The sequence below is a fragment of the Phocoena sinus genome, chromosome 21, assembly GCF_008692025.1.
Source record: "Phocoena sinus isolate mPhoSin1 chromosome 21, mPhoSin1.pri, whole genome shotgun sequence".
Classification (NCBI taxonomy): domain Eukaryota; kingdom Metazoa; phylum Chordata; class Mammalia; order Artiodactyla; family Phocoenidae; genus Phocoena; species Phocoena sinus.
The window spans coordinates 168,554-191,096 of record NC_045783.1 but is presented as its reverse complement, the minus strand read 5'-3'; the positions used below and the strand labels follow the sequence as shown (position 1 = coordinate 191,096).

Sequence of the window (22,543 nt, the reverse complement as noted above, 5' to 3'; positions counted from 1 at the left end):
ACAGAAGTTCGTCATGTGGGTTACTACTGACGCGTGGACTTCTGCAACACATATACAGGTTCACTAATGACCTACAATGAGAAATGGATATACTCCATTGGTGGAGTTGATGTGGGATAGTATAAACAAATTCGGGATTTTTACTTTTTTAATATTATGGTACACAAAGAAGACACATTTCTCTAGTACTAAACACTCTCCAAGAATTTCAGACTTAGTGAAGAATCAACATGACTGCTAAGGTAGAGGTTGAGTTGGCAAACCTGTCTTGTGAATATGATGGGCAAGCACTGTTTGCAAGAATGAAAGTTTTTAATTAATTAAAATAAATCACAATGATATTTGCACTAATACAGACCCGTTGCACATCATATTTCAAGTATATCTGTTAAGTCTCACATCTAGATAAATTACAATAAAGGCAACTATTCCAGAAAGCATTATTGAAGTATTCCACCAAATATAAACCTCATAATTATATACACACACGCGCATATAAACATGTGTTTGCTATAACTTAAGAATATAGTAGTTTACAGTACTTGAGAAACAGCTTTTCTAATAAAAGAAACAAATATTGCTTTCAGAAAACAGTGTTTTTGTTAATTTTCCTTTAGATGTCTGCAGCAAAGACATGATTTAAAAATTTCCAAGAAACATTTATGCACTTTGCAAAACAGTGTATTACTGTACAAGACAGGAAAAAAAAATAGAGCATTTAACCTAAGTAATTCAGAATCATCATATCAGAATGACAAATGATCATTTTTTTCTTTCTGTACATTCTTATAATTTAGCTGTCAATGAGCAAGGGTCCACCCTTTCTAAGGGTGAGAAACGTTAAAACACGTTCAAAAGTAAGTGCGTAAAGGCGTGTCATCATCAGGCAGCCCCTCCGAAAGCACCCTCTGGATTCTGACAGAGTGGCCCCTTTCTGTCTGTGTAAGTCTGAGATTGTTGATGGATACACTCAACCCCCCACCTCTACTCATCAGAGCCTTGACAACAACAGTTTCTGCTTATTCTGTGCTGACTCGGATATATGAGACTGGATGTGAAGGTTCTAGAAGAGCCAGAGGGGACTCTGAATCCCTGCCAGGCTTCCTTGGTGTTTGTCGTTACTAGTGAGCTGGCAGACTCCCAGAATCCTAGTGCGTGTCTGTAACATTTCCCCTCACATTCTTATAGTACTACATGTCTAATTTAGACCTTTTAAGGGTACTTGGTACTTTCGTAAAGAAGGGATGTGAGAGGTTTGACAATGGTCACAGTTTTACCAAAACCCCAAGGAGATTATGGGGGGAAAAAAACACACTTCACAGTTGAAAACCACCTGTTTTCTATGACTTTTGTGACAGTAGTTCCTAGATCTGTTACATGCTGTATCTATCTTTATGTACAAATACCTTGCAAAGAAAGATTAAACTTTTCAGCCCAAATTCCCATTTGTATGTGTCCAGCTTTCTAGCTAGCCTAGTGTCTAAAAAGCCTTGAGATTAAAGCTTTATCGGATAGAAACAGATGGGAGAAGACCTGGGATCGATAAATTGCCTCCCAATAAAAAGTGCGGTCACTGCAGTTTCTACCAAAGAAATTTTAAAAGAGAATTAGCTGAAATTGTTTACCTTACGTGTTTTAATTTCACTTCTCTTTTTCTTAGTGCAAACTTTCATTTACCATCAGCATGTCACAGTCTTGCGACATGTGTGTCACAGAATGTACAGAATGAGATGTGAAAGTATTTTCTGAAATGCGAGCTGTGCCATTATCTCTGTGGCTCCCATGGCTCCTGGAAGCTTGCAGTGCACGTAGAATGCTCCCAATAGCTATTTGTTGAATGAAGGAGTAGAGGAGTTCACCTGTGGTCAGGTGAACGGTTATTTATAGAGAAGAGTCTGATGAAACCTAGAGCTGCCTCCGTTGGGAGAGTATCGTGTGAATGTTTGCCTTCTGAAACAGTTCAGACTTTTCCGTACCAAGAGTTAATGCTGAAAATATTAACACTTCTCATTTTTGTTGTTGATTTTTTGAAATATATTTACCTACTATTACACATTTACTCTCTTTTGCTTTATAAAGTAAGGACTTCCTCAGTTGACCTTGTTATTACAATAATTAACGAAAATTAAAACTTCATACTGGTAGCACTTTCTTCTGAAATGTTGGGATTAAAGAGTTAAAGACAGAAAACGTTTCCCATGCAAATACAGTTTAAGTATACTGTTGCCCCTGGTAACAGGAAGAATGGCTCTAGGAAAAGGAAACCCGACTCTCAACTTGAGATTCTCATCAGTCACCAATAAAATAGGGTGACTTTTTAGGGTTCACTGGTAGTTTGCAAAGCACAAGAAACCTTCATTTCAGAAACTAGAGATACCGTCTTCGGCGCAGCAATTTCTCTCCGTGATACTTGTGATTTTTGTGTCCCTACTGTGATTTGTTAGGGAAGTGGCCAGTGTTCTTAGACATGCTACAGACGGTATGATAGGAAGACAGGTGTCGGGTAGTTTATAACTCAGCTCTGAAATCCCGGAGTTAGACGAATATGTTTCACGAGCGGAATAATTATTTGTTGCTAATTGAATAAGCCATCTTGCCTCAGACCTCCTCTTCTGTTGAGTTGCTGGGCGGTAGAAAGGATGTCCATCTGGCTCTGGCGTCCCCTTGTCTGAGGACCCTGTGATGAGCCTACTTACCCCCTTCACTTAGTATTAGGGAGTATTTTGTGCTGGTCTTCATACCATTTTAAAACAATGATCACACGTTATAATTCCTTAGCTAGAGTAATTCCAGGGAGACCCAAAAGATCTTACTTGCTAGAAATCTATTATTTAAAAAGTTCATAGCCAGAGCGAAACCTCAGTTCTTCACTTGGATGCGCACAAAAGCAAACCCAGTGTATTGAACTGGGTAATTGAGTCAAGTACTTAATGACTAACGGCATTTCACAGTTCTCTGCTTGCTACCCCGTAAGATACAAACCGTGTGGGCACATCTAGAGGCTCTTCTGTCTGCTTAGAGAAGACAGCATGGAAAAAACACCTCCGAATTCTGGCTGACGTGTACATGCACACAGCCGGGTCGGTGGCAGTTTTCTATCTTGGGACTTGGAATATTTGGAGCTTTATATGCACGGGGCTGACTGTGGTCTTTCGTGAGCTCTATTCAGATTCACGGAGCAAATAAATGAGTTTCAGCTCTTACACATTTATGTAGGTGTATATGGGTCTCCAGCTTCTCATTTGGGTGCTTTACTGTCCCTCATTCAAGCTGAGCAATTTCAGAACGAGCTTCTTAACCATTTCTTTATAATGAACGTAACCCCGAGCCCACGACAGATCCACAGCTGCCACTGACATCAGTTCCGATCGTCTGGGAGAAGATGGAAAAGGGCATCTCAGAGAAGGAGAGAGAGGCAGCGTAAGGCGTAACTGGGCTTCAGATCCAGAGCAGTGAGCAAAAAGCGCAGGTAACCTAGGAGAACTCAGTGATGGTCATTCCCGGTCGGGAAAGATGCGTCCGGTCCCCTTGACACTGAATCATGTCTAAATAGCTGGACATCTGTGCCGGGCTGTGTTCTCTTGATGTGTGTGTGTGACTATAATAGCTCATGATGTTAGAAAAATCACAGAGGCATCTTCCATGGGACACAACTGAGAAGATAACCTTTCCCTTGGTAGGCATCTGACATCCAACCCTAAAAATTCAAACGCTGAAATCACGTTTCATTGCTATTTCTGCCCAAAATTGCGTTAAAAACAAAGCAACCCATTTTACAAATACATTTCTAAAACTGGTGCCCAATTCCTCTCCTTTATTTTTCTTTTTCTCTTTCTTTCCTCATGGAAGAAAAAATTTGCTGCATTAAGGATGATTTTAAGAGATTTTATCAGCAGATCACTTAAATTCATGGGAAAATGCTGTGGTTGATTTCCATTTTTGCTGTTTTGTTTAATAATTTTGCTTTAAGTTTGTAACCAGAATGTATAGTCCCAGGGACATCAGTAAAAAAAAGTGTGTAGCCAATTGAATAATTGTACATTTTTGTACATTTCAGACACTAACCTGAACGCTACTAAGGCAATGCTTTTACTAATGCTTGATTTAATCCAATTTTCCTCTGCAATCTAGTTTTAAGTTAGATGACCTGATAGCATCATATCTGGGTGTGTCAGCAACTTCCCTTACACCGTGATTATCAGATGATTTACTTACTCTAAGACCAAGTTATATACACCAGCCATTTTAAAGGGTTGTCTGATAACAGGGCAAGAAATCTACACGGTGACAAGGGAACTTTACTATTTTATAATCACAGAACTGAAGATGGACAGTTGGGTATTTTCCAGAGACTGTCCGGCATCTCTGACTGATTCCTATGATATCAAAATAAAAGCAACCTCAGCATCCCTTCCTCCAGGCTACCCTAACTCCTAGACTCCCAGAAGAAGCCCCTTGCCTGTGTTCCAGGATCCTGGCTTCAGAAAATCTTGAGGTGTCAAAGCAGAGTTAATATGGACTCTGTTCTCTTCTGGACTCCATCCCAGGGTTGGGCGAGATGACCTAGGAAGGAGATAAGATGATTGGGGAAACCATCATCCCTGATTCCTCATAGCATCCCTCCCATCCGTCCCTAGTTTCTTCCATATAACAAAGTGAATCAGCTATACATGTACATATATCCCCATATGCCCTCCCTCTTGTGTCTCCTCCCTCCCACTCTCCCTATCCCACCCCTCCAGGTGGTCACAAAGCACCGAGCTGATCTCCCTGTGCTATGCGGCTGCTTCCCACTAGCTCTCTGTTTTACATTTGGTAGCGTATATATGTCCATGCCACTCTCTCGCTTTGTCCCAGCTTCTCCCTCCCCGCCGTGTCCTCAAGTCCATTCTCTACGTCTGTGTTTTTATTCCTGTCCTGCCCCTAGGTTCATGAGAACCATTTTTGTTTTTTAGATTCTATATATAATCTGAGGTTCTTAAAGTGAGACCCCTAAAGGTACGAAGCAAGGTGAGCAAGCCGAGGTGGGGTGTTCCAGGCCGGAGGAGAGCATTTCCTTGGGAGGCAGAGCGTGGTAGGTTTTAGAAAGAAGGTGCAGCTCAGAATGACAAGCGCATAGAGCATGTGTGAAAGTAGGAAGAAGAAGGTAGATGGAGATCACAGTTTTGATCAAGCAGGGCTTAACCTGACCACCTGGTGATCCTGGGTGGACAGGCTTCCCATGAAGGAGATTACCAGGAAGGCAACATGGTCCATCTGGGGACAATATAAGGATGGATTGAATGTAGAGAAGTAGGAGGCTGAGAAAAGGGGGAGAGAGGAGTTAGGAGACAGTAAATCTAGTCGGGAGGTGAAGGCCTGACCCACAGATGGGCACTGAAATTACAGAGAAGGAGGTTAGTCATTAGGAAATGAAGTATAACCTGGTGACTGAATGCAAGAGGGGAGGGAGAAGAGAATCTGCTGACCTAGCGACCGAGTGGGTAGGAAATACAGGGAGGACGCAGGTTGGTAGAAACAGATGAGCTCTGATTTGGAAATTATGGCTTTGAGGGGACCATAGTCCAGCCCAGCATGTGTTCGGAAACAGCCAATGAGAACTCAGGGCAAGTCAGTTCTAGAGACGTGGGCACGGGGCCCGTGGAAAGAGCTGAGCCCCAAGTGTGAATGAGATCTCGCTGGGGGGGAAACGTGTGAATATATGCATTTACAGACTAAGGTTTCCTATGGCTCAACAACGGAGACAGTACGAGTGTTCACACTTCAGGGTCGCCTTTTCTGCTACTGGACGCCATCCCCCCGATTATTGATGCCATCAGATCTGGGCCTCGCCTTGTGTGTTACCTCCCCTTCTGTATTTGTCCCCTCTTTGCTCCCTCATGTTCCTTAACTGCCTACGTCTGACCATCCCTCTGCTTTCCCTCCATCCTCACGCTTTCCACGATATTCACTTTCTCTCATAAAGCTTGTGAATAGACAGCATTTTAGCCTAAATGTTATTTCATCTTAGATTCCCAGTCTACCCACTACATCTATTGTTTTTCCTCCCAATCCTTCCTTATTTCCAAATCATTGACATCCCGTTAGTTCTTTGATGCCTTTCTCTCTGTTCTCTATTTGCTGTCTTTTCTGAGAAGCAGCGTAAGCTGGTTGGGAAAAGGCATTCGGTTTGGAAACTAAGAACCTGGGTTCCCGCCTGACTTTGTCACTTACTCCTGTCTGTGTGACGCTGCGCAAGGCGTGGCACCTCTCTAAAATTCTGCGCCCTCACCTGTGAAATGCAAGGCTTCTTAGTAATTAAAGATTCTTGCCTGCTCTAAAAAAATGTGTGATTCTGCCATTTCTCCCCAACTTCTCCTAGGTCCCTGTCAAGGCTGATTCCAAAAGAAACAACATTTAAGAAGTTACCAGATTTCTTTTGCTAAAATAGTGTGGCATTTCAGCCAAACCTGGTATCTATTATGCCGCTGGTAGTCATAGCAATTTACAGTAATAAAATTTCTCTTTCCAAATGGGCTTCGTACTTTTGTTTTAACCTTTCCAGCTTTACCATAAGTCTTTCAAATCCACCTTGTCCTCACTCACCGCACAGCCATTTCCTGGGTGGGTCTCAGTGAGTGGCCAGGATACAAAGAGGAGAGCTCTGGAGAAGGATGGGTTTGTCCTCTGAGCGCTCCCGGGCCCCGTGGAATCAATCAAGGGGGACGAGGGCATGCACAGTTCTGTCTGGCAGATTCTTTGGAACAAAAATTTCCCTGACATCCCCTCTCCAGCAAGTCTACATTTCAAGGCCTGGCCAAGACCTGTTATCTAAACAAATAAGACGTGTCCCACTCGTTTCAACCTTCCATAGTCAATAAACATTTTCTAAATGGTTTGAATAAGATCCTGTCTTAATGAGGGCTCACCCACAATCTTTCAAACCACAAAGGGAACTAATTCTGGAATGTCCTGACTTGGATCCCTTTGTCTCAAGGCCTGTGAATTTCAGGGCTGGTCATTATCACCTCATCAACTCTCCCTGATAATGGTGATGACCACGCATTGGGCCCCTTTTCTTGAATTCGATCTTTGAAAAATATCGAAAATATTGAAAAATGTCCTGTCCATGACCATCTGTCACCAGGCTCAATGTTCAAAGTAAGGGCGGGACCAGAGGTGAGAAAGCAAAGATCTGCCGTTGTCTGTGGTCTTCTGAACTCATGTTATCTGGGTGTCCGTGGTCTTCTGAACTCATGTTATCTGGGTGTTGCCAAACAGGATAGTGGCTTGACTGTAGGCCGCTGCCCTTTCCGGGTTTATGAAGCAAACCAATGGCCAGAATTTTGCCCCATCGCAAGACCTCTGAATAAAATGCGACAGCAGCAGAGAAATGTGTGTGTTAACCCCTCTTTCCGCTCCCACCCTTGTAGTGCCACCCGTTCTCATCAGGATCCTCTTAGCCCTGGACACAAACATCATGTAAAATAATTCCTTCTTTCGTCTTTCTTATTTTGCATCTTCCCCATTATTTTTGGTAATGTGTAGGTAGCAGACAGCTAAGTACCAGATGAACCAATGATTTAAGAGTTGGTTGATTGCTCTACTTCCCTTGATGATGGAAGCATTTTGCATTTTCTCTTCAGAACCTGACTTTTTGAGGATTTCTAACTGACAACATTGGTCCTGAACTCAAAGAAATTATGATTTGCCTGTGAGATCGCTGTTCAAATATACAAACCTCAGTTCCGTTCCCAGAACGCTTACACGTAAATTCTTTTGATAAGAGTGTTACAGATAGCATTGTTGCTATTAGGGTTCCAGACAGTCCACCACGAGAAGCTTAAGTCGGGTTCTGTTCTGGTTTTGCCGTTTGCGCACGTCCTTCACCAGGACTGCAGACCCAGGAGCGCTTTGTGCATGTGTTTGTGTTATGATGAGGTTGGTAATTTTGTTCTGCTTTACCACAACGACAGATAAGAAGCTATTATGGGTTAGCACTGTGAAAAAAGTATTGCCATACAGATGGCAAGGTTGGGGGCGGATTTTGTTTGGGGTTTTTTTTGGTTTTGCAGGCTGTTAAACAGTGAAAGGACATTGGATTAAAGGAACTCTGATAGATGGGAGAAAAGATTCTCCCTCTGTGTCGGGGGTACAGTGGGGGAAAGACAGGTTGATTATGTCTTTCCTGGGAATCCTTCCTGGGACTCAAGTCTAAAAGCACACGGATGCAGCCCCACTCAGCAGCTTATTCCGGGTGGCCCTGGGGAAGACGCGGAAGAACCAGCCATGAATGGCTCCCATCCAGACCAACACCTCCTGGTGTCTCAGCTTCTCAAGACCGGCTGATTTGGACTAGAGAAACCAGTCAAAGGTGACACATGCGTTTAGCTGGCTGGTGTCCACTCCTCTACAGGTGAGGAGAATAAAGGTCTGGGAGAGGAGCATTGCCAACATTTTAGGAGTAAATACATACATTTGTCTCACCTTTGAGACCAGTTCAGCGTAAGGCTGAATCGCAAGGCAAGGGGGACAGGGCAGCCCACTCAAAAGAGCCGCCCCTCTCAGGGCGATGGCTGCCTCTCTTCGCTGGTTTGCTTTCTTCTCTAAAGCCCTGCTCTCATGGACACAGATTTTTCTCAAAAACAGAAGGTAATTTTAGAAATGAAACATTTGATTAAAGAAGCCATGGGACTTCCCTGGCGGTCCAGTGGTTAAGACTCAGCGCTTCCACCGCAGGGGGCTCGGGTTCAATCCCTGGTCGGGGAACTAAGATCCCGCATGGCGCGCGGGGAGGCCAAAAAAAAAAGAAGCAGCAGCCATGTTATGGGGAAGCACTGAAGACAACAGATAATCCTGTGGAGTTTTAAAGAAAACTTGTTACCTTTGTTGAATGATGTTAGTTGACTCTACTGTAATGTATCAACTGAATTGAATGTTTGCTTTTGAACAAGACTTTTTCTGGGTAAGAGTTAAAAGACTTACAACAAGCTAACAGACAACAGAAATAAGTATATCAGATTTTTTAATGCAACAAGCTACATGTCAATTGTTACCTTATTCTTTTTATCTTTAGTAGACACTTTTAAAAGAAAAGAAAATAATTTTGTTGTGTCTAACTCACCAACACGTGGTGTATAATGAAGACAGAACTATAATAAATTAGTTTTGTTCTGATGTTTTAGACCACTTGCAAAAAAAAAAGTTTTCAAGAACCTTGTTTCTACCTGAATACATTTGCGATATCAATAGTCTATTGACCTTGGTTGGTGACAGTCTCAGTCAGTGTTTCTCTCCGTTGAGGAACCACTAGAAGATGTTTAATCAGAGAAGCGTGGTACTCGGGGCGGGTTTCGGAAGATGGATTTGGTAGCCGTGAGTATGGGGAGAGGCGACAAGACCAGCTTTTGAAATCTAGGGTGGCTGTGGGAGTGGGAAGATATGTGAGAGACATTGTGAAGGAAAAGTGAAGAGTTGGGAACTTCTGTCTGTAAAGGGAAGCGAGAGAGAAAATTTCACGTCAGAACGGAATCGGCGTCTTCAACTGAGAAGGTCTGAGGCTCTGGCTTTCCGGGGCATTTGTCGATAATCCCGCTGTTTAGGAAACGTAAAAAGAGATTTAAAAATATACCACAAAGGCTAAAACGGCAAGTCTAGGCAAAAAAACGCAAAATTAAAGACGAACAAACAGAGAAACATCAGTGAAGAGCGTCGCAAAGGTCGTGGGGAGCCTGAGGGATTTGCCTTTTCCAGCAAAAGGGGCCTTTGTCAAGAGGGGTCAACCGGGAGTAAAGAAGAGTGTGCTGTGCGATGAACTTGAAGCCGTGCGGCTGCGACCGGATGAGTGGAAAGGGGGGCGTCAAGTTGATGTTCTAGTCAGATTCCCTGGAGCCTATCGTACTGTAAATTCAAGAAGCTCATAAAAGAAAACCATGTCTCAGATCTACAAGCTGGGCAGGCCTGGTTCACCAGCGAGGCCAAGCAACATTCCGTAGAGCCGCGAAGCTGCGCGGAAGCAGAGAGTATGTCCAGAGGCGTGTGTTTGACGGGAAGGCCCCTGTTAGCACCCGGGATCAAAGCTTTTCAGAGGACAGGCGAACATCGGCTGCTGCGTTGTTTTTCTGCTTTTGCCAGAGAAGGGATCGCCTGCCACGTCTGAAAGGCATCTCGGCCCCTTGTTCTCTCTCCCTCCCTTATCCGGCATCCCCTGGCAATTCTAATGGCTGCCATCCATCTTGTTGCATTTCCGTTGTCATAGATGTGAATCTGTGCAGAAGTTTTCACAGATCCACAGTGAAATGGAAAAAATAACTAATGATGGGGAGAACATTTTCATAAAGCTTTACTGGTCCTTGTCAAGAACTTTCACCCTGAAGTTAGGTCCTTTCTACCTGTGGCATGAGTAAATGGCCTTTCTTTATGAAATGATGCTAGTTATAGGTGAGGAGTTTTTATTTAAAAACTCTCTGTTGGGCCCCAGTTTTATTTTTTGTACTGGTTTGTGAAATCGGCAAGTCTGGGAAGGATTCCCTGCTTGACGTGTCGCCCCGCCCCTGGGCTACTTTACGCCGAATTAAAGCCTTGCTTCCCTTTAAAGCCTTCATCACAGTCCCCGGTGATGAGCCTCCCTCTACCGTATCAGGGACCCTACGCAGACCCTCCGCTTCAGTGGGCTCTTCTGCTCCCTGACCTCACAGCCCGTCCGTCCTCAGTCCTCTGCACCCTCTCCCCGGCTGTCTTCCTGGCTGGAATGTGTCCTGTGCGCCTGTATAAATCCGCATCGATTTCAAGGCCCAGCTTAGGTCCCCACCTTGAGGTGGCCCTTCCCTGCTCTGCTCCGTCACCTGCCCTCAGGGGGTTGGGGGACTCTGGACCACCAGACTTCTGATGCTCTGTGTACCCACAATCCCCTCGCACCGTAACTAGCCCACAAAGCTTATTCAGAAACTGGTAGGTGACTGGCGGGGTAGATGCTCTGAGGGCCCTTCCGAAATAGCAGCTTTCCTGGCCGGCCCTGTGCGAGCCCTTCAGCCCTTTTAGTGCCTTAACGTAGATGCAGCCGCCCGTCTGAAGGCACAAATTGAGGACTTCCAGGGCTAAACTGTGAAACTGGGCCACTAAGATGCCGGCTTAACCCTCTGTCATTCTAACTGCACCGCCTACAAAGGCTGCTCGTACTTTTATTTTCCAAAGGACCAAAGGCTAACAGGTTAGTGTCTGAATGTGCAGCATCCCATGCTCTATGGCCATGCACTCAGCATCCTGTGATAGGAGATGCCTGCCCAGCAGGACAGGGAACGTGGGGTAGGCCAATGAAAGAGCAGAGGCAAAGGTTGGAGAAATGCTTTCTGCAGGAGAAAGGTGACAGACCTGCTTTAGATTGAATGGAGCTAGAAAACATAGACCAGCAAAGGGGTCGATAAAGGGCAGGTGAGTGACACCAGCAAGAATGAACCAGCAGAGTGCTGGCAGGCGGCATCACCTGTGTAAAGCTGCCGTTCTCCACTTCAAGTCAAGCCCTGTGATTTACAGAAGGGCTAAGGGACCTGGGTCCAGTGCATGAAAGTTCCAGTTACGGCCCCATCGTGAGATGCAAAGAGAGCCAGATCAAATCACCTGACCACATCATATTTTCCACCTGTAAAATGGGAAGGGGGTGCGGGCATAGCGCAGCACTGAACTGCCTTTTACGTAGGAGCATTCCAAAGGATGTTACTTTATTTTTTCAATTTTTCTATAGCTTCTTTTTTTTCTTCCAGTGTTATTGAGATATAATGGACAGACAGCACCGTGTAAGTTTAAGTGTACAGCATCGTGATGGGGCTTCCATACATCCTGAAAGGATTATCACAATAAGTTTAGTGAACGTCCATCATCTCCTACAGATACAACATTAAAGAACTAGAAAATACACATTTCTTGCTTGTGATGAGAACTCTTGGGATTTTTCTCTCTACAACTTTTATACATAACCGACAGCAGTGTTAATTCTGTTTATCACGTTGTGCATTACATCCCTAGTACTCACTTATCTTAGGGTGTTCGTTTCTTTAAAACACAATAGCTTATTTTTCATCGTATCCTATGAGAAATGTAACGCCCTGCAAGAATTACGTCCAGGTCAAGATCGCACTTTAAGCGGGTTTGGTCAGTAATTCTGTAACTGCTTTGCTGCATAATAAACCCACGCTTGTTTGTTTCAAGAGTAATAATTTCTTCAAAAAAGCAGTTTTGGTTTCTTTCGCTGATGCCTTAATCTGCTGGGGGCATTTGGGCTGCTGGAGAGGGAAGGGAGTCCGCTCTTTCACTTCAGCTCTGCCTTTTATGGGTCCAAACAATGATTACACTCAACGGCGCATTTTCTCTCTCTCTCTCTCTTTCTCTCTTTCTCCATCCGTCGCCCGCCTCTTTCTCCTGAGTGCCCGTTTCTGCCGCTGACGAAGCAGCAGGGCGAGTTGTCAGATCAAGTCAGGCAAGCCCACCATCTGAGTGATGCTGTCCCCACTGAAGTAACGGGCCCTGAACAGACATCCGTCTCCTTCCTCCCTTCTGCCTTCCTAGCTCCGCCATGACATTGGCCTTCTAGAGTCTGCTCCTAATTCCTATAACCACATTTTTCAAAGCTAATTTTTACAGTCTAGAAGCCCTCTCTCCTTCTATTCCAAAGTATCATTTAAGTCCTTTTTTCTACCCCTTATTCCCTTGTTGCCCCGTGTTTACACCCATTATTAGGATCCTCTTCACTGTTTTTCCTCCTCTGGTAACTTCTGTCTTTCATTAATAAGATTCTTTCTCTCCTAGTTCTGCATCTGGGCTTATTTTAAGTAGGGCATGGTTCAGGTTTCCATTTCACTTAGACCTTTTATTGATGAAGCAGCCTTAGTATTAATATGAAATCCAATCTTAAGTATATTTTTTGTCCCAAGGAAGTCCCTGATTTTTCATCCAGAATTTACATTTTTTTCCCTTTCTTCAAACCACCTTGTCATTTTTGAAATTTTCTCTGGTGCTGCCACCAATAGAAAAGTCACCCCCAAAATCAATTTTTTAGTAAAATGTTGTATCTGTAATGCATATTTATGACAATAAGATAGCTTTTTAAATATATCCTAACACTTAAATTATAGGTGCCTCTTATATTTATATGCTAAAAAAAAAAGTGAGGGTATCATAAAAAAGCAAATAGTCATTAAATGTCAGGAAATATTACATCTCATTTCAGTAAACATGATAAATCATCATCCAAGATATCACCTATTCCTACAACATGAGTATAGACAAGATAGATTATCTCCACCCCGCCAACATTAAGTCCCAATTTACCATTATAAAGTAGGTCAATCACTGAGAAATAAAGTCTCTAGAAAAGGCCTTATTATATTAATTTGTTGAAGATGTCTCAGGATACCGAAGGAATAGCTTTACATATGCAAATACTTACATGCATGTACATATACTGCTTTACAAAATTATATATATTTTTTTCCATATTGCACTGCCACAGAGGGCATAAGTTAGTAAAACTTTCAAAAAGGATATAACAGTGAATTAAATCTACTTTATAGAAAATATGGAGGGATACTACGAAATTTAATACCAGCAAACATGTTCCCTTTGAAACAGCAAATTAGATGTGCAGTTGGAATGTGGTCACACGTGAGAGAATGGCGTGCTGGGGAGGGGATTGGCTCTGTTTACTCCTGCCCTCGCCGGTGAGGCTTCTCTGTGTTAAACAGGCTTCCGATCACTTCAAAGCATGTTTGAAGTCCTCACTGCACAGCTCGTGCACAAAGACGAATAGTCTTCCAAATGTGTGCGGCTACTGTTGCCGCAGACGCTCTCACGAGTAAGAAGAACTTGCAGTTTCCTATTTAATGCCGAGTTCATGCCTCTTTTATTCAGCTATGACAGTGAAGGTCGTCTGACAAATGTGACATTTCCAACCGGAGTGGTCACAAACCTCCATGGGGACATGGACAAGGCTATCACAGTGGACCTGGAGTCATCCAGCAGAGAAGAAGGTGTCAGCATCACTTCAAACCTGTCCTCCATCGACTCATTCTACACCGTGGCTCAAGGTAAACACGAAAGCAGAGCTTTCAATGGCCCAGTTTAAAATACTACTGGTGGGGCTTCCCTGGAGGTCCAGTGGTTAAGACTTCACCTTCCAATGAAGGGGGTGAAGGGTTCGATCCCTGGTCGTGGAGCTAAGATCCCACATGCCTTGGGGCCAAAAAACCAAAACATAAAACAGAAGCAGTATTGTAACAAGTTCAATAAAGACTTTAAAAATAGTCCACACCAAAAAAAAAAAAAAACTCTTTAAAAAGTAAAATACCACTGGCACCCGGGTAGAAAGTGGCAACCCCCATTTTATAAGATGAACCAGGAAAGAGAAGGTGGAAATATAAACCCCTAGAGATATTGATGAGATAGTCTAATGTCTACGTGTAGTGTTTATTTAGTAATATATACGTATGTAAAATCACATAATATCTAAAACAATCTGTTAACCTAGAAATTACGGTTTTTTTCTTTCCCATTTAATAAAACACGTTAATTCCCACTCTTCACTTGCATCTAAAGGCCCTTTGGCATCATCATCACCGCCATGGAAGGCCAGCAGGCTGAGCTTTCCGAATCCGTGCACGATGCAGCGTTTGAATCCGCATCTCATGCCATCACTGGAAATTGTATACCCATATGTGTAATAGCTCAACTTTCCATTTTTTCATTCAGTCTGTAGGTATATATGTCCAATAACTCCATGATGGAACCTCCCACCATATTCCCTTTTGATGTAATCTTGAAAAGGCCTATTTACAATGACAATTGCAACTGTGAGGTCATTGCTCTAAGACTTATTGCTAAATCTGAGTTAAGCTTCTCTGACTCTTTTTTTTTTTTTTACCAATTCTGTCAGTTAATCTCTACAGTCATCTAAAATCAGTATTGCTTGAATTCATTGCTTCCCCAAATGGTCCTATATTATTCAAAATTTTTAAGTTGAGGCAATAGCCTACAATATGAGAGGGTGTTTTGTACAAAATATGACTTCCTTTTTTTTTTTTTTAATTTATTTGTTTTTGGCTGCATTGGGTCTTCGTTGCTGCGCGTGGGCTTTCTCTAGTTGTGGCGAGCGGGGGCTACTCTTCGTTGCAGTGCGCGGGCTTCTCATTGTGGTGGCTTCCCTTGTTGAAGAGCACAGGCTCAAGGCACGCGGGCTTCATTAGTTGTGGCACGCAGGCTCAGTAGTTGTGGCGCACGGGCTTAGTTGCTCCGTGGCATGTGGGATCTTCCCAGACCAGGGCTTGAACCCGTGTCCCCTGCATTAGCAGGCAGATTCTTAACACTGCACCACCAGGGAAGCCCGACTTCCTTTTTTAAAGTCAATTTCAGGGGGAAATATCTCCTTATATTTTTGGTATAGAAGGTACAGATATTAACTCGTTTCAAAACATCTTTAACAAAAGATATAGGGATGAATATTGGGAAGATGTCTTCTAAACCCTTGGAGGAGACACACCAGCCTCTGAAAAGAACACATACTTGGTTCTTTGCAAAACATTTACTGGAGGTCGAACCTTCATTTATTTAATCAGGCAAATAAAGTAGAGAAGGACTTTAAATTCCCCTAAAGTTTGCTTTTAACATTCAGCCAAATCCGTTACAGCATGAGATGCCAGAAATCGAAGTTGTTTTGTTATTTTCTAAAAGGATATCATTAAGTACTTTTCATTCCCTTATAAATGGAGTCCAGTCAATGTTTTAGAAATTCATATCACTTCTAACCCCACAAGCGGTCTGGTGTTTAATGCACACCTACAGTTCATGTTTTCTGCTGCTTGTTTTCTAGATCAGTTAAGAAACAGCTACCAGGTTGGTTACGACGGCTCCCTTCGAATCCTGTACGCCAGTGGCCTGGATTCGCACTATCAGACAGAGCCACACGTTCTGGCCGGCACAGCTAACCCAACAGTTGCCAAAAGGAACATGACTCTTCCTGGTGAAAACGGTCAGAATTTGGTGGAATGGAGATTCCGAAAAGAGCAAGCCCAAGGCAAAGTCAACGTCTTTGGTCGAAAGCTCAGGGTAAGTCAGTGTCAGAACGAGGTGACAGCCACCCGGTCCTCTGTGTCATGCAGTGGCCTGTCCGGGAGGGCGGGCCTAGGACTCATCTCCTGTTCACACTCAGGGTAACACCTTACCTTAGAGCATGAGTTACAGCCAACCATCAAGCCATCAGATCACTCATAGAAAAAGCCAACTATTTGAGAAAAGCGTTTTCTTAATATAGCTTTGATTAAAAATCAGTTCTTCCCATAGAGAATGGACTTGAGGATATGGGGAGGGGGAAGGGTAAGCTGGGACAAAGTGAGAGAGTGGCATGGACATATATACACTACCAAATGTAAAATAGCTAGCTAGTGGGAAGCAGCCTCATAGCACAGCTCCGTGCTTTGTGACCACCTAGAGGGGTGGGATAGGGAGGGTGGGAGGGAGATGCAAGAGGGAGGGGATATGGGGATGTATGTATACGTATAGCTGATTCACTTTGTTATACAGCAGAAACTAACACACCACTGTAAAGCAATTATACTCCAAAAAAGGTGTTAAGTTAAAAAAAGAAAATCAGTTCTTCCCTGGGAGATTAGGGTAGTGCATGTAGCACAATTCCAAATAGCCTGGATGGCCGACAGATTCTTGTTTTACTGATATTGCCCTAATAATCTTACGATTTTCCTTTACCCACTCAGGAGTGATGGCTTCCTAATGGGATGGGGATGGGTAAGAGTTGGATGAAATATTAAAAGTATTCCAAGTCATAAATACGTATCTTGAAAGAGGTGGGTTGGCCTTTGAAAGTTGGATCCTTCCTTTGCATTCTCAATATTTTTAAAGTACAGCTTAGGCACCTAGAAGAGGACCAACGTCGGAAACCCCCTGCCACCTCCTCCCTGTTGAAGGGAAACCCAAACTGACGTCACTGTTCTGAGAAGTGTGATGACATTGCTGAGTACGCTAGTGTAATTGACCTCTGCAAAATGTTCTCTGTGTTGCCTTCTTAGGTGTTTTTATTCCTCCATCTCACATTGTGGGCCAACGAGATCTAGAAAGCAAGCTGTGCTTTAGGATAGCTGTTTGGTAAAGACATCATAGATTAACTACTAAAACACGGGTTACAAGGAACCACCTTCAAACCACTATAAACTGAACCAGATTCATTCTTTCTATTAGCAAACAGATTTTCATTTATCAGATAAATGTAGATAACTATTCCTAAAATTACTTCCCTTGCTGTTTAAAAAAAAGTTCCTTAAAATCAAGGAGAGACAAAAAACATGGAGGATACCATTCATGTCCTTTTTTCAGCACCAAAAAATGGTTAAATTATTATTATTATAACAGGCCAACATTATTTCCCAGGACAAGCCCTCATGGTAAGAAACAGCTACTACATATTGTCTCTGGCTATTTCCAAGAAATAGAAATGAAGTGAGAAGGAATCAGTGCATCAGATAGACTGTCCAACTCACAGTTACATTCTAATTCCTCTTCAGTTGCAAGGCAGGGGTTGGGACTCTAAATGCATGGTCTTCTGAAACCAGTGTCTTGCTCCCACTTCACCCGTCTCCCAGGCTATGGGAGCCTGGATGCCCTAGCTCCGGGGCCCTGCACCAGGAGTTCTGGTGGATAGGAGCTGGGGAGGCTGGAGGGAGGTTATCCCGTGAGAAGGGCCAGAAGAAGATGGAATAGAACCTCAGAAAGAAGAGCATGATTAGGGGGCAAGTAACATGATGGGAAGAAAACAAGCTCCAGGCTCATTCCGGGGTCGCTTTCAGAGGGTCTTGGTCTGTTACCAGAGTCAGCGCCAGCCCCGGCCTTTTCTTCTGCCGAAACAAGGAACTGAGCTGCCTGCGTGCCTGTCGGCTGCTACCACTGACCGCTGCCCCTGGGCCATGCTTCCTTGGGTCACTGCAAACTGGAAGCTAGTTCACAGGCTTTGTCTTAGTCAGCTACCCCTACAGCAGGTGTGGTGTGCCCGTACACACACATACACACACGCACAGAGTCCCACGTGTACCTGGACACGGGACTTACTTCATCAAAAGACACGAAGCTTCTGCTCGCATTTGTGCTCAAAAAATGTGGGTTCTAGATCAGGCTCCACTTTTTACTAATAATAAATCTTATAGGACAGTCCTAACATCTGTAAAGCTCATTTTCCTTACCTATATGATGATATCCATATTATGACGGCAATAATACGACATTGTGTAGATAATATCCTGACCTTATGACACAGACACGATATAGATTAGCTGTATTATGGATAAATATAATTTGCCCTACCCTGCCGCCGTCTCACACAATTGTTACAGAACAAATGAGATAATGTGAAAATCCTTGAAAAACGAAAGGCATGATTACATATTCTGTAACCCTAACCCAGAGAATCTGAACCATGGGCACAAACAGTGGGCATTTATTCCCACCCAACAGATGGATAGGAAAAATCCGGTTAACTCACTTGTTACGAAAACACAAGAAAGATTATGGGAGATGCTTTGCCCAGAAACTGACCACGTAACACGTGGCCCACTGTTCTTTGAGACAAGCTAGTCTAAGTGCATCCTTCTTTTTCCTTTTTTTTTTTTTTTTTTTTTTTTTAGCGGTACGCGGGCCTCTCACTGTTGTGGTCTCTCCCGTTGCGGAGCACAGGCTGTGGATGCGCAGGCTCAGCGGCCATGGCTCACGAGCCCAGCCGCTCCGCAGCATGTGGGATCTTCCCAGACCGGGGCACGAACCCACGTCCCCTGCATTGGCAGGCGAACACTCAACCACTGCGCCACCAGGGAAGCCCCTTTTTCCTTTTTAATACTGATTTTCTAGACATAAAAAAGGAATTAAGAAGAGTAGAGGAAAAAGCCGATTTTAAGTCTCTGATTCTCAGTCTCAGATTCTAAATGAAGAAAACACCTCCCTTTGGGGAGGAAGAGGCCAGTGCACACAGGCATGGGTGTGAGTTTCTTTCCAAATACCAGAACGACAATGCCTCAGCAAGTCATTTCAGAAGATACACTATTTAAAACGGCCTGTTCGTTCACACTGAAAGGAGATTTCCAGCTGATAAGTGTGATGGCTCACATAGAGACAGTGCCAAGATCACAAGGGAGGGTTGCGTACTTTCAAGAGCGATATGGGAACATATGTTTATGTATAACTGATTCACTTTGTTATAAAGCAGAAACTAACACACCGTTGTAAAGCAATTATACTCCAATAAAGATGTAATAAAAAAAAAGATAAGATTGGATGTGCTAGCTCGGCTTGCTAATTTCATCCTCTGTGGATTCTAAGAGAGGAATTCTAGGGAGAAAGCAATGGTGTGAAAATCTCGTTGGGGGACCGGACCTGGAATCTGCCAAGTTAGGGCGCAGAGGAGGAAGGAGGGGCATGACGCGAGGCCACCAGGGCCTCTGAATCAGGAATCAGAGTCAGAATCAGCCCGAAAAGCCGCCCGTTTTTACTCCACCCTTTCCTGAAACAGAGGACGTCTCGTCTCTTACCTTTCATTATGTCCTAGCAGAAACGTCTTTTCATTTTTAAGTTACTGGCCTAAATCTAGCTATGGGCCTGACACAGGGTGGGCACTCAAATATTTATTCAATAAATGAAAGAATGAGGAAGAGCCAGCCTTAGAATCGGGTTATTTCATTGCCTCTAGATCTTCCTCAGAGAGAAGCTGTAGGAATAGCAGCACATCCTTGCAGATGTTTGACTGCAGGAGACCTAACACTCAGTTGAATAGATCACATGGATATAATAGGTATAACACTAGATGGAGTGGTTTAAAAAGTAAAAAGAAAAAAAAAAAAAGGCAAGGAGTACAAAAGGAAAAATTATACAAGAAATGAGCAACATGGAAAGCATTTTCTGTGAAACTTCATTAAGGGAAAGGGGGTTGGATACATAGGGATACCCAGCAGAGGCAATCGTGGCAGAGATGTGGGGAAACAGAACAAAGATGAGACAATTCCTTAGCTTACTCGCTTGTACCTACATTTTTTTAAAAAAAGACATGCATAATAGTTGCTTGTCCTTGTCTTACAGTATTTGGTAAACAGTCCTAATTTTTGTCAGTGTTGGACTTTAGAGCCAGCCTTTGATCAATTCCCAAAAATTGTTATGTTATCCTAATAATAAAAGTCATCTTTTAAACTTGCCCAGAATTCTGATGCTTAAAGGAAAACATTTAGTGGATTATGTGAAAAAGAAATTCTCGAAACTTGAAGGCCAAAAGGGTGTTTTGAGGCATGCGTAAATATGATAGCTTATTTAACTCTTATTATGCCCATCACGTTTGTGTGACGTCCTGTGTCTCACTTTTGTCTGACTGGCAGGGGGCCTAGAGTGGGATGGTGCGAGCAGTTAGCACTTGCTGGCGTGTGGAGGGGACACAGAACCGCCTGCAGACGGTTAATGTTCTAACAAGGACACCAGGGAGTTGACATAGTGTCACAAACATTCTGGATACCTGAATACAGCCTGACTGTGCTTCGTGTCGTCAAACATACAGACATTGTTTTAACCTCTTCATGCCTCAGTTTTTCAAGCGTTACAGAGGGAAAATACCTACTTCCCGATATCAAAGGGGCATTGTGATTGATTGCAGGCATGCTGGACATGATCTTTGAACATGGGGATTTTCCATGCTTACTTAAAAGAAACGCTGTAGGGCTTCCCTGGTGGCGCAGTGGTTGAGAGCCCACCTGCCGATGCAGGGGACCCGGTTTCGCGCACTGGTCCGGGAAGGTCCCACATGCCGCGGAGCGGCTGGGCCTGTGAGCCATGGCCGCTGAGCCTGTGCGTCCGGAGCCTGTGCTCCGCGACAGGAGAGGCCACAGCAGTGAGAGGCCTGCGTACCGCAAAAAAAAAAAAAGAAAAAAAGAAACGCTGTATATCACAAAGGAATTCATGGTGAGCTTTTATCCAGACACAACATTTGGATTCATTTTTATGTAGCTGGAGGTATCGTAACGATCTGATAGAAGGTTTTTCATCTTAGGTGAACTACTCAATGTAACTTGATATTTTTTTATGTTAAAAATATTTATTAAAAGGCCACTGGGGCAACAATGCTGGTCCTCTATGATTGTCCAAAAAAAGTTTGCAAGATAGTTGTGATTTCATACAGGTGCAGTTAAGCGGACTGTGTTCCAGATGGAAATGTCCCTTGACTTGTGCGTTTTGTCTGCAACACCCAAAGGAGAACGTGCGGGCAGGTTTGAGAGGGATGGAAAAAAACAAAACATCTGTTAGTATCTTCTGAAATGTTACCTATTGAATAACAGTGGCTGGTGTCTGGAAACAGTAAGAACAGTTAAAACCTTGGCTTGTGTTGTGAACGTGGAGAAAAACACAGCCACATTCTAATTCTTTCCTCATTTCTTCAGTTGGAGGACACAAGAAAGGCATTTGTCTGGATAAAAAGAAAAATGTTAACTGCTATCCAGATGTTTGGTCTCGCGGTGCTTCTAGATGTTTCCATATGGTGACATGCATGGTGTGGCAGCGTTAGATGTTCTCCTGGATGCTTTGGTGTTGTGCAGCCAGAGTCCCAAACCAGAGCGACAAATCAGAAGCCCGGTGGTGGGCGCAGGTGTGCAAAGAAGGGGTCCCAGGCCTGCCTCTGGCCCTTCTCCCTTCCTGACCAAGCAGCCATACCAGATCTGCAGAGCAGATTTCCTGTACTCTACCCATAGGAAATACTGCAGAGGCAAAGGAGGGTTCAGGAAGGCAATAAAGACTCAAGATACAAATTAAAATGAATACAAGTAAAACGCAAATAGATGGGGTGCGACTGCGGGCTGCAGTCCATGGAAACTAACTACACAGGCGGTCTCGCTTGGCTATTCGTAGCCTGGAATAACCTGAGGACGGAAAAAGGAGGGCAAACCTAAACGCTCTGTTGTTTTGTTTTTTAAATCATAATGTGAGAAAAACAAGAGCCCTAGGAAACCATTTAAATTGTGCAAAGCCTCTTCCTTAAGGCATCACAAGTGTGCAAATAGAAGCTGAAGAGCTGGATTCTGCCAGTTCAGTATTGAGCTCTTTGATATCAAATCACATCTGTAAAACTACAGACTTAAAAATACATCCTTGTAAGCTAGTAGCTTCTTTCCGAGGTACACAAAGCATCCTGCAAACCTAAACTCATCAAGTCTCACAGCATTCACAGACGGCCGAGCAGCTATTCTGCAGAAATTTCCACTTGGGAAAACAGAAGCCCGGAAAGCCTTCAGCTGGCTGGTCAGAATCATATAAACTCACTGAGAGCCCAGGGCCTCGCTGCTTCTAGACCTTGTGGTGTGTGGAAATGGGGCTTTCGGACTCCTGGCTGCCCCCTCCGACACAGGCACACACCCCACACCAACACACACCAGTTGCTCTATGGCTCGAGGGGTTTTTCTTTTTCCTGCATCAGCTGGATGTGCAATGACAGAACTGAAAACTTAAGGGCTCCTCACTTGCATCCAGGGCTCTGCTTTCTCATTCGTTG

At 43.7% G+C, this 22,543-nt stretch overlaps 1 protein-coding gene across 5 annotated transcripts in view; it reads left to right on the top strand.

The window, feature by feature from the left end:
* The window catches only part of TENM3 (teneurin transmembrane protein 3), a 454,793-nt gene that overhangs the window by 406,979 nt on the left and 25,271 nt on the right, over positions 1-22,543 (top strand). For all 5 annotated transcript variants that reach the window (XM_032618480.1, XM_032618479.1, XM_032618478.1 and 2 more), the window contains 2 exons: positions 13,882-14,057; positions 15,836-16,071. In XM_032618480.1, coding sequence (XP_032474371.1) covers positions 13,882-14,057; positions 15,836-16,071 — 412 coding nt within the window. The remainder of the gene's footprint in view (positions 1-13,881; positions 14,058-15,835; positions 16,072-22,543) is intronic.